We start from the raw sequence: 13,225 nt of genomic DNA on the forward strand, positions 1-13,225 counted from the left end.
ATCAGTCGACCAGGTCTACGAATCTATTCTAACTATCAACAAATTCCTAGGATTTTAGGCGGGATGGGGATTGTAATTCTTTCTACTTCTCGGGGTATAATGACAGACCAGGAGGCTCGACTAGAAGGAATCGGTGGAGAAATTTTGTGTTCTATATGGTAATCTGTCCGGTATACGAATTGTATCGAAACTCTCCATTTGTGCAAAAAAAAGAAAAAGCACGGGTTGTCTAATAGAACTCCTCCTGCCCTACGGTAGTTGATACGTCAAGAAGTTTTACCTGGAATAAAGAACAAAAAATGGATTCATGAAGGTTTAATTTAATTAGTAAATCACTCCCACTCTGGATTCCTTTAGATAATGAAGATCTGATTTTAGGTTTTATGTTTCGGGAGAGTTTACCAACGTGGGATAGAGTCAACAAAAGTGAAGTAAGTGCTTATGATTCAACCAGGGGGCGTATAATTTATAGACTTCGCAACAAGGATTCGAACGATTAGGTAGTTTTTCAACTTCAAGATTTCTTTCAGGGATCAATTCAAATTTCAAGAAACTTATTTTCTTCCAATAAGCGAATTCGGAAAAATTTAAGGAATAACAACTATGAAAATAAGGGCTTCCGTTCGTAAAATTTGTGAAAATGTCGCCTAATCCGTAGGAGGGACGAATTATCGTAATTTGTTTTAACCCGAGACATAAACAAAGACAAGGATAATCTTTCTATTCTAAAAGAACTCCTGAAAGAAAAACTAATCTTAAAGAAAGCGATAAACAAATAAAATAGAAGATCTGTTTTGACATGAAATGGATATATCCATATATCTCTGACTTATCTTTATGAAATGATAAAATGGCAAAACCTATACCAAAAGTTGGTTCACGTAGGAATGGGCGCAGTAGTGCACGGAAAAGTGCACGTAGAATACCAAGGAGTTATTCATGTTCAAGCAAGTTTCAACAATACCATTGTTACTGTTACAGATGTACGGGGTCAGGTAATCTCTTGGTCCTCCGCCGGCACTTGTGGATTCAAGGGTACAAGAAGGGGACCCTTTTGCTACTCAAACCGCAGCGGAAATGCTATTCGAGCAGTAGTAGACCAAGGTATGCAACGAGCGGAAGTTATGATAAAGGGTCCTGGTCTCGGAAGAGATGCAGCATTACGAGCTATTCGTAGAAGTGGTATACTATTAAGTTTCGTACGGATGTAACCCTATATGCCACATAATGGCTGTAGACCTCCTAAAAAGACGTGTGTGAAATAAACACTAAAGAGATTTCAAGAAAATAAATGATTCAATGATCTGATCAAATAAAATAATATTACTATGGTTCGAGAAAAGTAAAAGTCTCTACTTCGACTCGGACACGACAGTGAAGTGTGTTGAATCAAGAACAGATAGTAAGCGCCTTTATTATGGACGCTTTATTCTGTCTCCACTTATGAAAGGCCAAGCCGACACAATAGGCATTGCGATGCGAAGAGCTTTGCTTGGAGAACTAGAAGGAACATGCATTACACGTGCAAAATCTGAGAAAATACCCACGAATATTCTACCATAGTAGGTATTCAAGAATCAGTCCATGAAATTTTAATGAATTTGAAAGAAATTGTATTGAGAGGAATTTGTATGGAACTCGTAACGCCTTTATTTGTGCCAAGGGTCCCGGATATGTAACTGCTCAAGACATCATCTTACCACCTTCTGTGAAATCGTTGATAATACACAGCATGTAGCCAGCCTAACCAACCAATTGATTTGTGTATTGGATTACAAATCGAGAAAATAGGATACGGTATAAAAACATAAAAGAACTTTCGACGGAAGTTATCCTATAGATGCTGTATTCATGCCTGTTCGAAATGCGAATCATAGTATTCATTGTTATGGGAATGATAATGAAAACAGGAGATACTTTTCTAAATATGGACAAATGGAAGTTTAACTCCGAAAGAAGCACTTCATGAAGCTTCTCGTAATTTGATTGATTTATTTATTCCTTTTCTACATACGGAAGAAGAAAACTTACATTTAAACAATCAACACGATGTTACTTCCTTTTTTCCGTTTCATGATAGATTAGTTAAACTAACAAAAGAAAAAAAATAGCATTGAAATATATTTTATTGACCAATCAGAATTGCCTCCCAGGATCTATAATTGTCTCAAAAGTCAATATACATACATTATTGGACCTTTTGAATAACAGTCGAAGACCTTATGAAAATTGAACACTTTCGCATAGAAGATGTAAAACAAATATTGGGCATTCTAGAAAGAAGTAGAAAAAGCATTTCGAAATTGATTTATCAAAATTTTTAATCAATGGATTTTGAACCTTCAGCACAATCCATAGATTCGGACCAGAATTGAATAAATGTATCTAGGAGAATTCACTTTGCCTTTAGTGACTACTCCTAGATACGCTATCATGATATTTTTTTTAATTGATTCAATTTAAAAAGACCTAAAGTTAGGTTTATCAATCGGTAATGTTGCTCAATACCCAACCAAAGGGCTACTGCAGTACCAATCAAAAAACGGTTGTCGCTACTGGACGACGAAATGGATTTTGGAATTTATTAACATTTTCAAAACGGTACTGTTAATAATCCCGCGGGTACTGAAACCATTAAAGAAACACCCAATAACTTGTTAGGTACTGTACAAAGTATTTGAAATACAGGAAAAAATACCATTCAGGTAATATTTCAAAGGAGTTGCAAATGGATCCGCGGGTTCACCAATCATTGAAGGTTCTAGAACCGCTAAGCCCACGTTACAAGCAATAGTACCGAAAATTACTACTGGAAAAATATATAAAAGATCATTGGGCCATGCGGGTTCCCCATAATAATTATGACCCATACCTTTAGCTAATTTAGCTCTTAATACAGGATCGTTCAAGTCAGGTTTTTTGTTATTAGGATAGGTGAATTTTTCTAGATCCATCCCCAAAGGAACCGGACATGATAATTTTCATCATCCGCTCAAGCAAAAGTCAATCGAATCAAATGGATACAAACGGATACCTATAAAATAAATCTATATTCTATATGTTTAAAATAAATCTATATTATCCCACATATATGAATGGTTCCATATGTAAGAAAAAAGTTACCCGATTCCATTTTACGGGTTGCAATTATACATTCAAAATTTCATTTTTACAGGTAAATGCTCAATACCCAAGTAGGCGTACAAAATTGATCGTGATCAAGTGCTTTATGGGTCGTCTTAGGCCTTGCGATTCACCTTTATCCCAAAATATATCGAGATTTTTTACATACAAAGGATTTACTTGTTACTAATATAGTCTAGCCTTTGCTCTTCTTTAGATCCTTGTTTCACTCCGATAGTATAATTAAATCGGGTCGATGCAGAAGAAATGAATGCATTTTCATACTATTAAGATAAGAAAGTAAAAAAACTAAAATCTAATTTTGATTATGCCAAATCACTTATTCTACTGGATCTTACGGAGCCCTATTTATACACAACATCGTCAGGTCTGATCATAGAAAGATTCTCTTCAAGAACCAGCCTATCCTTTGTATGGGGCTTACGGTGGTTGAAACAAAGACACATTTGGTTGTGAATTCAATGTAGCAGATAAAGGCATATTTCTGCACGGCCCAATCAATAGTTCAAGTCACACACTCCCATAATCCATTTTCTCTTCAGAATTCCTTCAACTATTCATGTCAAATAAATACTAGAATATTGTTTGTAGTTGAAAGGAAATATCCAAATACATGTCTTATTTTTTTTCAATAATCCATATTTGTAGCAATGAAATACTATTGTTCCTCCCCAAGTAATAAGATAAATTATTGGTTACAATATAGCTATGGTCTATATTCTCTATAAAGGACCAGAAATGCTTACGTATCATTAGGAAATGCATTAACATAAATACAGCAGTAAGAAGGGTAATACAAAGTGTGTAAACTATAAAAACGGGTCAAAGTGGATTGTCCCACACTAGCACTTCCACGTAATAACTCTACAAGGCGATCTATTACCGGAATAGCTTCCGGAACGCCTGTTACGATTTTGACTTTAATAACCAATTTGGTCCCGAGGTAAAGAATAACCTGTTACGCCAAAAGATGCAGTCAACACACCCAGAACCACGCCTGTAACCCAAGTTAATTCGCGAGGTTTTTAAAACCACCAGTGAGATAGACACGAAATACGTGCAGGATCATCATTAAGACCATCCTACTGCCGACCATCGATGAGACTGATCGGATTAACCAAGCAAAGTTAGCTTCAGTCATTATGTATTGAACAGAAGCAAAAGCCTCCAGTAACGGTTGGACGATAGTAAAAAGTCATAGCAAATCCTGTAGCTACTTGTACCAAAAAACAAATGAAGCGTAATTCCTCCTAGACAATAAAAATATGTTAACATGAGGAGGAACATATTTACTAGTTATATCATCTGCAATCGCCTGAATTTCGAGGCGCTCTTCGACCAATCATAGACTTTATTGAGATAGGTAAACCAAGAGGACCCCCGAGAACCGTATATGAGAATTTCATCTCGTACAGCTCAAACAAAAACACCCAAGTATTAGCTGAAACGGATATGGAATAGAAAGTTTGAAACTTCTTAATCTTTTCATTCAATTTTATCTGAAGACACAAAAGTGAAAATCCAGAAAGCTCTTTGTTGTAGTTGTAATTATAATGCCAAAAAATCAAGTCAGCGCAGTCGTCTTTATGTTGATCGTTACAGGCCTCTTGAATCTTCTATTTACCTACTTATTTCTTTTTCTTTGCTTTGATTTGTTCTTTGTATGAAATGTGGCTTTATTCTTGTTTTTCTTTCTTTTTTTGATAGGAATTCTCTTGTTAAGACCCTATGAATCAATTGAAACTTCAGATTCATACCAGAACCACGATGATTCAATAAAACCTTCAAACTAAGTCCAAAGATTCTTTGAGTAAGAACCATTGGATCATCACTTATTCAATCAATAGAATAGATATAATAAATAAAATACAAAGAAAAGAAAGGTTTGTCCTTTGATCAAAATAAGCATAAACTAAATGAGAGTTTGAAAGAATAAAAAATCTTTCGATTTATAAATAATATAACTCTTTCTTTGAATTTTTTTTTTGAGTCCGGCCGCGAGGTTTGAATATTAAGTATGAATCATAGTTCAAATACTTTGTGATCCATTTCATATATTCCGTGCTCCAGATACTAGAATGACTATCCGACAGGATAAAACTATCTCGATCAAGATGACAGACCCATTTTCTGTACTATCAATAGGATCAATTATAACAAGTCACACCTCATATTCCGGAAATACAGAAACAAATAAATTTCGCGGTCGAACTACCGAAATAGAATGGGGCTAAAAATCCAAGAACTAAAGTTTCAATTTTTGTATTGAAACGCGAGGCTTCGTGATTCTTGTGAATCTAATTCATTGAAATTCCATCCAGTAAAACGGAAGAATTATAAATCTCCAAAATAATAGATAAGAATATCGCAAATAAAGCCATTGCGACACCCATCAAAGTCGTTCCCCATCCAGGGCTACCTTACCATATTCAATTCAATGGTTTCAAAAATCCCTACAACAGTTCGTCTTGGACCAGATCTAGAACTACCCTCAACGGTTTGTGTAGCCATAAATCTTATTTTGTATTCAGTGAGATCTGTTGACTTTGTATATCATTCCGCTGTAAATAAACAATCTTATCATAGACCCATTGTGATCTTGAAATTATATAATAATGGAAACAGCAACCTTAGTCGCCATCTCTATATCTGGTTTACTTGTAAGTTTTACTGGGTACGCCTTATATACTGCTTTTGGGCAACCCTCTCAACAATTAAGAGATCCATTCGAGGAACACGGGGACTAATTGAAGTAATGAGCCTCCCAATATTGGGAGGCTCATTACTTCAATTGAGATAATGAAAAATCATTTCATTTTTTTAGTTAGAATTTTAGGCGGTTCTCGAAAAAAGATAGCGAAAAAAATTATCCCTAGAGTAGATACTAAGAGGAATGTATAAACCAATGCTTCCATAAATTCGATCGTGGTTTACAATTATAGCTTCCGTACCTGTTTATTTGGAATCATCTCCCGAATAAAGAAAGAACAAGAATCAAAGAAAAGGCAGCGATTTAAATCAAGATTTTTCCAGCAGCCTATGGCAAATCACAAATAGAAGTAGAAGCAAAAAATAACAAAGCAATCTTGCATCAGACTACTTGTCTTCTTGTAGTTGGATCTCCAAGTTTTTGGAATGCTCCAAATTCCACTTGAGCATCCAAATCTGGATCAATACCGGCAAAAACATCTCTGAACAGGGTTCTAGCACCATGCCAAATGTGTCCGAAGAAGAAAAGCAAGGCAAACGAAGCATGCCCAAAAGTAAACCAACCCCTCGGACTGCTACGAAAAACACCATCGGATTTCAAAGTAGCACGATCTAATTCAAAAATTTCACCCAATTGAGCACGTCTAGCATATTTTTTCACAGTAGCAGGATCACTATAACTCACTCCATTGAGTTCGCCGCCATAGAACTCAACAGTTACACCTACTTGTTCGACACTATACTTTGATTCTGCCCTTCTAAAAGGGACATCCGCTCTAACAATTCCGTCTCCGTCTACCAAAACAACCGGAAATGTTTCAAAAAAAGTAGGCATACGACGTACAAAAAGTTCACGCCCGTCTTTATCTCTAAAGATAGGGTGCCCTAACCACCAACGGCTATTCCATCCCGTTGTCCATTGAACCCGCTCTGAATAATCCTCCTTTTGCCGGATTATTGCCAATGTAATCATAAAAAGCTAATTTTTCAGGAATTTTAGACCAAGCTTCTGATAAACTTTGATTTTCGGCTAACCCAGCACTAACCCTTCGATATATTTCTTGCTGGAAGTATCCTTGATCCCATTGATAACGAGTAGGACCAAATAATTCGATGGGGGTAGTTGCTGAACCATACCACATAGTTCCGGCAACAACAAAAGCTGCAAAAAAGACAGCAGCTATACTACTGGAAAGGACGGTTTCAATATTTCCCATACGTAATCCTTTGTATAAACGTTGGGGCGGGCGGACACTAAGATGGAATAAGCCCGCTAATATGCCCAATGTCCCTGCTGCAATATGATGAGAGGCTATTCCTCCCGGAACAAAAGGATCAAAACCTTCCACGCCCCACGCCGGATTTACAGGTTGGACCTTGCCAGTTAGTCCATAAGGGTCCGACACCCATATTCCAGGACCATACAATCCTGTTACATGAAATGCGCCAAAGCCAAAGCAAGCCACTCCTGAGAGAAATAAATGAATTCCAAAAATCTTGGGCAAATCAAAGAAGGTTTTCCTGTGCGCTCATCACAAAAATTTCTAGATCCCAATATACCCAATGCCAGATAGCTGCCAAGAAGCACAAGCCAGAAAACACAATATGTGCTCCAGCCACACCTTCGTAACTCCAAATACCCGGATTTGTTATAGTCCCCCTGTAATACTCAACCGCCCCATGAATTGGTTATTCCTAAACGAGTCATGAAGGGTATAACGAACATACCTTGTCTCCACATTGGATCAAGAACGGGATCGGAGGGATCAAAAACGGCTAATTCATATAGAGCCATTGAACCGGCCCAACCAGCAACCAGAGCCGTATGCATTATATGAACAGAAAGCAAGCGACCGGGATCATTCAATACGACAGTATGAACACGATACCAAGGCAAACCCATGGAAATACCCCTTTATCAACGAAAAATAGACACTATGTAACTTTATTGCATTGGAATACCTCCCCTTTTGGGTGGATTCTTTCGGAGAAAGGATTAATATTTGTTCTATTCCATTAGTAATTAAGGGAAGAATTCGGCTCAGAAGAAAAAAGAGAAGCAGATCTATTCTATACCCGATAAGTATCAATACGCAATGGGGGTTGATCCTATTTTTTATGAATGAACGTATCCCTATTTGTTCATCATTCAAAGGACCTATTGGTAAGAATTCTCTTTCATTCATTCTGTCTTTCTTTATTTTATATTTTATGGCCTTATTCTATCTATGTATAAAATATGAGGCCAATATTATTAAGACCATTATTACGCTTCCAGATCAAAGTGAAATATAGTATTTAATTCTTTTCTTTCCTTTAATGCCTATTGGTGTTCCAAAGTTCCTTTTCGAAATCCGGGAGAGGAAGATGCAGTTTGGGTTGACGTATAGTGCGACTTGTCAAATATATTGGGTCATAGGATTCCCCGTTCTCTCGCCCGATCGAGATATCCTCTGTTTCCTTAAAAAGATTGATTGAATTATCAAAATTTGTAGCGTGAAGTGTAATGAAGTGCAATTAGAGATCCATTTCATTTTTTTGGGGGGGTATCCAGATTAATATTTTCAATTAGAATGATTTATGGTTGGCTTGGTTGGACCGAAAAAATGAAGCATCCAGGCTCCGTTTAGAAAAAACCCAATTGGTAATACATTTATGATTACCACCTATATCATAATCATAAATCTTTTTTATTTACAAATTCGAAATAGAAATAAGAACGATTTCAAACTATTAATCAATCGAATAATATGAGAAATACGTTGAATATTTGGCGGAAAACATGAAAGAAAAAGGAATTAAAATAAAAAAGGAAATGAAATCATAGCAAAAAGATGTGGTATTGGGTCATTTGTCCTATATGCGCAAATCAAAATCGGGCGGATCTTTACTCGGAGTAGAGCATAAACCTAAAAAAATTGAATAAAAAATTGATGAAACCCATTCAGGAACAAGAAAATGACATCGTGATTTGGATTGAATCCCAATGAAAAAAAAATAGATCAATGAAAAGTTTGTGCGATAAGTTTAGCGAATTTTTCTATATTATAGATTATAGGAAAACGGGCCAAAACTTATCTTTCTTTAATTTCATTTTATTTAAAAAATGTAAGAAAAAGCCCCTTCGTTAGAAATTAGAAGTTAGAAAAGGCACACTAGAAAAAACGAAGGATGGCTGGAATCTACACATTGATTTTTTTTTCGCAATTTTTGTTGAACCGTATGCATCAAAAGGTGCCTGTACGGCTACTAAGGGATACAATTTTATCCTAATCAACCGACTTTATCGAGAAAGATTACTTTTTTTAGGCCAAGAGGTTGATAGCGAGATCTCGAATCAACTTATTGGTCTTATGGTATATCTCAGTATAGAGAATGATACCAAAGATCTGTATTTGTTTATAAACTCTCCTGGCGGATGGGTAATACCCGGAGTAGCTATTTATGATACTATGCAATTTGTGCAACCAGATGTGCATACAATATGCATGGGATTGGCTGCTTCAATGGGATCTTTTCTCCTGGCCGGAGGAGAAATTACCAAACGTCTAGCATTCCCTCACGCTCGGCGCCAATGAGTTTTTTTTATTTGATGGAAAGAAAAAAGAAGACTATGCCTTCGCCATATGAAATATGAATTAGTAAGTAATAATAGCATGGCACTTCGAATTCGATATGATATTTTTTTTGATTTCTTTTTTTTTTCAAAACATTAGATTATGTATCGAAAGAGTAGTATGAGAGAAAGGGCATTTCCAATTTTATCTTAGCTTTCGTGGGCCCATCTCAGCGTCACAAACTTTTTTTCTTTTCACACCAGAGGCTATTAACAATATTTATAACAATATTTATGTTATAAAATAAAAGAGTACGAAAAAAAAAGACTATTTTTTTCTTTCTTTTTTTTGAAAAAAAAGAAACTTTGGGATGCTGAATCACAGACGAAATAAATATATAAAACAACGGAGCCATCATAGTATTTTGAACTTTTCGAAAAAAAAAAGAAGGGTGGTAATTGGATTATTTAGTGATCTGGGTCTAATAGACGCTCTCTCTATTTTCTCTTTTTCTTTTTTCGATGAAAGAAAAAAGAGAATTCCATTGTAAAGCCGTATGCAATGCACAAAAAATGCCTGTACGGTTGTTCAATTCTATCTTTTTTTCTTATTATTCTTTAGCTATTTTAGCTATTCTTCTCGCCTCATTATGTGAGTTAGAAGAACCTTTTATTATGTTATATCATCAGGGTAATGATCCATCAACCTGCTAGTTCTTTTTATGAGGCACAAACAGGAGAATTTATCCTGGAAGCGGAAGAACTACTGAAACTTCATGAAAGCCTCACAAGGGTTTATGTACAAAGAACGGGCAAGCCCTATGGGTTGTATCCGAAGACATGGAAAGAGATGTTTTTATGTCAGCAACAGAAGCCCAAGCTCATGGAATTGTGGATCTTGTAGCGGTTAAATAAGTTAAATAACAAATAGCAATAGCAACGATTTAACACCAATCCACAATTTAATTAAGATTGATTTAATCCCTCTTCTTCCTTTCCTTCTTAACTTAAGCCTAAAGCCTAAGGGGTTAATATTTTATTAATCTATTAAATAGAAAAAGAAGTAATTCAGAATCATCTGGTTAGGATCGATCTAAACCAGTCTATTATGTATATAATTCAGTATGCCAACTATTAAACAACTTATTAGAAATGCAAGACAGCCAATTAGAAATGTCACGAAATCCCCTGCTCTTGGGGGATGTCCTCAGCGCCGAGGAACATGTACTAGGGTGTATGTGCGACTTGTTCAGATCATGGGCTGAGAAAAAAACAACTTTTCAGTATCAACGATCCGTACCAGTGAATAGAATGGGGTTCGTCCGTTCACTATCTAAAAAAGCTAGATCTACCATATCCTTCTATTGTGTATGAAATTTATGGTTTCCATTGGCGCAAATCCAATCTTAGAATTTAAGATGAGAAAAAATTCCCCATTGGTAGCAAATGCTTATCCATTAAGCGGGGAAAATCCTATTTAAAAAGCAAAAAGATTATGCTTCGACTCTTGCAAAGAACGGACTAACAGGGTCAGCTGCCCAATTAATCCTCATCCTTACATACCGTTACTGTATAAGATAGATCTCGTTGTGAAAGATCTATTACTGGAAAATTTATGAGTAGAGCCGAAGAGTGTGAACTGTACAAGTTACCAATTAAATGAAGGAATGAGCTCCGGTGTATAGAGAGGACCTCACCGTTTAAGAAGTAACCATAGAAACGATGGAACCCACTATTTATTTATCCATTTCTATTTACTCCTTTATTTTAGTTAATATGCTTTTTTTGATACCTAGTATCAATACAATTTCTTATTTCAAGGCGAAATGAAATGCCTAGAAAAAAGGAAAAATCGTGGTCGGGACGGTTAGAGTAGCAAAAGCCATTGGAATTTTATTTTATACATTGGAAGAATCCGTTTTGTTATTAATAGACTAGAAAAGAATAACTGAAAGAAAATTAGTTATTCATCAAAATTTCTTTTATTCAATGACCAGAATTAAACGGGATATATAGCTCGTAGACGTCGAAAAAAATTAGTTTATTTGCATCAAGCTTTCAGGGCTCATTCAAGACTTACTCGAACTATTACTCAACAAAGAATAAGAGCTTTGGTTTCGGCTCATCGGGATAGAGATAGGAAAAAAAGGGATTTTCGTCGTTTGTGGATCACTCGAATAAATGCAGTAATTCGTGGGGTGGGGGTATCCTATAGTTATAGTCGATTAATACACAATCTGTACAAGAAACAGTTGCTTCTGAATCGTAAAATACTTGCACAAATAGCTATCTCAAATAGGAATTGTCTTTATATGATTTCCAACGAGATTAGAAAATAAGGAGATCGGAAGGAATCCAACGAAATGCTTTAAATGAAATGGGGTTCCCTCGAGAATGAACTCGGGGAAGGTAGAGTAGAAATTAATATGATAAAAAATTCTGATTCTGATAAGGTCATCAAAACAAGATGAGCGAAGACGCTCAATAAAAAAAATATTTTTTTTCTTCCCCAACCGGATTCGATTCTTTTGAAGGGGTAAGCCTATTTATTTCTGGTTCTAAGAGCAGTAGTTCTAGTGGTCGACTCGCTTCTTTCAAACTGTTTCTCATTATTAAGAAAGGGTAACGAAGATAAAATACGAGCTTGTTTTATAGCAATAGTAATTAATCGTTGTTGTTTTAAGAGTCAATCTATTTACTCGCCTAGATAATATTTTTCCTTGTTCACTAATAAATCGACTAATTAAACTCATGTTTCTATAATCAATTCGATCCCCGATTGGATCGGGCAAACTACTGAAAAGATCGCTTGGATTTAAGAAAGAGTCGCTTGGATTTATCCATGATTTCTTTATTCCTTATTTCTAATATTTCTAAAAAAATCCTATCCTATCTCTATTTCTAAAATCCTATTTGAAAATTCAAATTATAGAATTAATATAATAAATAGGATTTGGTTTGTTTATTTTATTATTGTATTGTTTATTTTATTATTATTTATCATTTCAATATATAATTTAAATATATATAAATTAAAATATATTAATAATATTTAAATAAATAATATTAATAATATAGAAAAGAAAATATGCGTTATATAACTAATTATATACTTAATATATTATATACCTAATGTCATATTTTCATATTCTCGGGAAGTGGTGACATACGAGCACTTGATTCGATTTATTTCTTTATCTCCCCGTGAATTGTATGTTTGTAACAATAAGGACAGAATTTCTTCAATTCCAATCGACTGGGCGTATTGTGTCGATTTTTTTGAGTAATATACCTGGAAATACCCGTTGATTCCTTATTAACGCCGTTTCGAACACAACTGGTACATTCCAAAATAATCGTTACTCGGACATCTTTACTCTTGGCCATGAACCTCCTTTGAGTTTTTAATTCACCCAACTTTTCTATTTTCCGATCAAAAGCGAAGAAGAAAGGAATGAAAAAAAGAAATAAAAGTTGCTAACTCAAACCTAAATCTTGAAAGATTTTGTTGCAATCAATATATAGTAAATCAATATAGATTTATAGTAAATAATAAGAATAAGTAATACAACGATTTCGAACTCTATTTAGAATCAAACCACCGTACGGTATTATTCTTTAAGTATCTTGTAGGATACTGTTGTTCCAGCCACATTTCTCTTTTCGCTCTACTAGTAATTTAATTGGAGCTTGAAGACGAGTTTCGGTGAGGTTGAATCCACTTTTTCGTTCTACCTTCCTTATTTATTTTATCTAATTCTTATCTAATTCTAAAAAAACTAAAAAAAGGGGGGCGAGAGTAGTCACAGATATTTG

At 35.2% G+C, this 13,225-nt stretch overlaps 1 protein-coding gene and 2 pseudogenes across 1 annotated transcript; 2 read left to right on the forward strand and 1 right to left on the reverse strand.

Moving 5' to 3' along the window:
• The first annotated feature begins 887 nt into the window (after positions 1–887).
• Positions 888–1,211, forward strand: LOC128289116 (30S ribosomal protein S11, chloroplastic-like). The gene has a single exon (XM_053025001.1). The coding sequence runs from the start codon at positions 888–890 to the stop codon at positions 1,209–1,211; it is 324 nt and encodes a 107-aa protein (XP_052880961.1).
• Positions 1,212–1,227: 16 nt separating this feature from the next.
• LOC128289117 (DNA-directed RNA polymerase subunit alpha-like) lies at positions 1,228–2,324 on the forward strand (annotated as a pseudogene).
• A 3,650-nt stretch (positions 2,325–5,974) lies between these two features.
• On the reverse strand, positions 5,975–8,034 carry LOC128289113 (photosystem II CP47 reaction center protein-like; annotated as a pseudogene).
• Positions 8,035–13,225: the final 5,191 nt, after the last annotated feature.

The sequence above is a fragment of the Gossypium arboreum genome, unplaced genomic scaffold (genome assembly GCF_025698485.1).
Source record: "Gossypium arboreum isolate Shixiya-1 unplaced genomic scaffold, ASM2569848v2 Contig00466, whole genome shotgun sequence".
NCBI classification, from domain to species: Eukaryota; Viridiplantae; Streptophyta; class Magnoliopsida; order Malvales; family Malvaceae; genus Gossypium; species Gossypium arboreum.

Bases quoted from the DNA above. Each gene is read 5' to 3' on its own strand.
- LOC128289116 (XM_053025001.1), top strand. From the start codon at position 888: ATGGGCGCAGTAGTGCACGGAAAAGTGCACGTAGAATACCAAGGAGTT.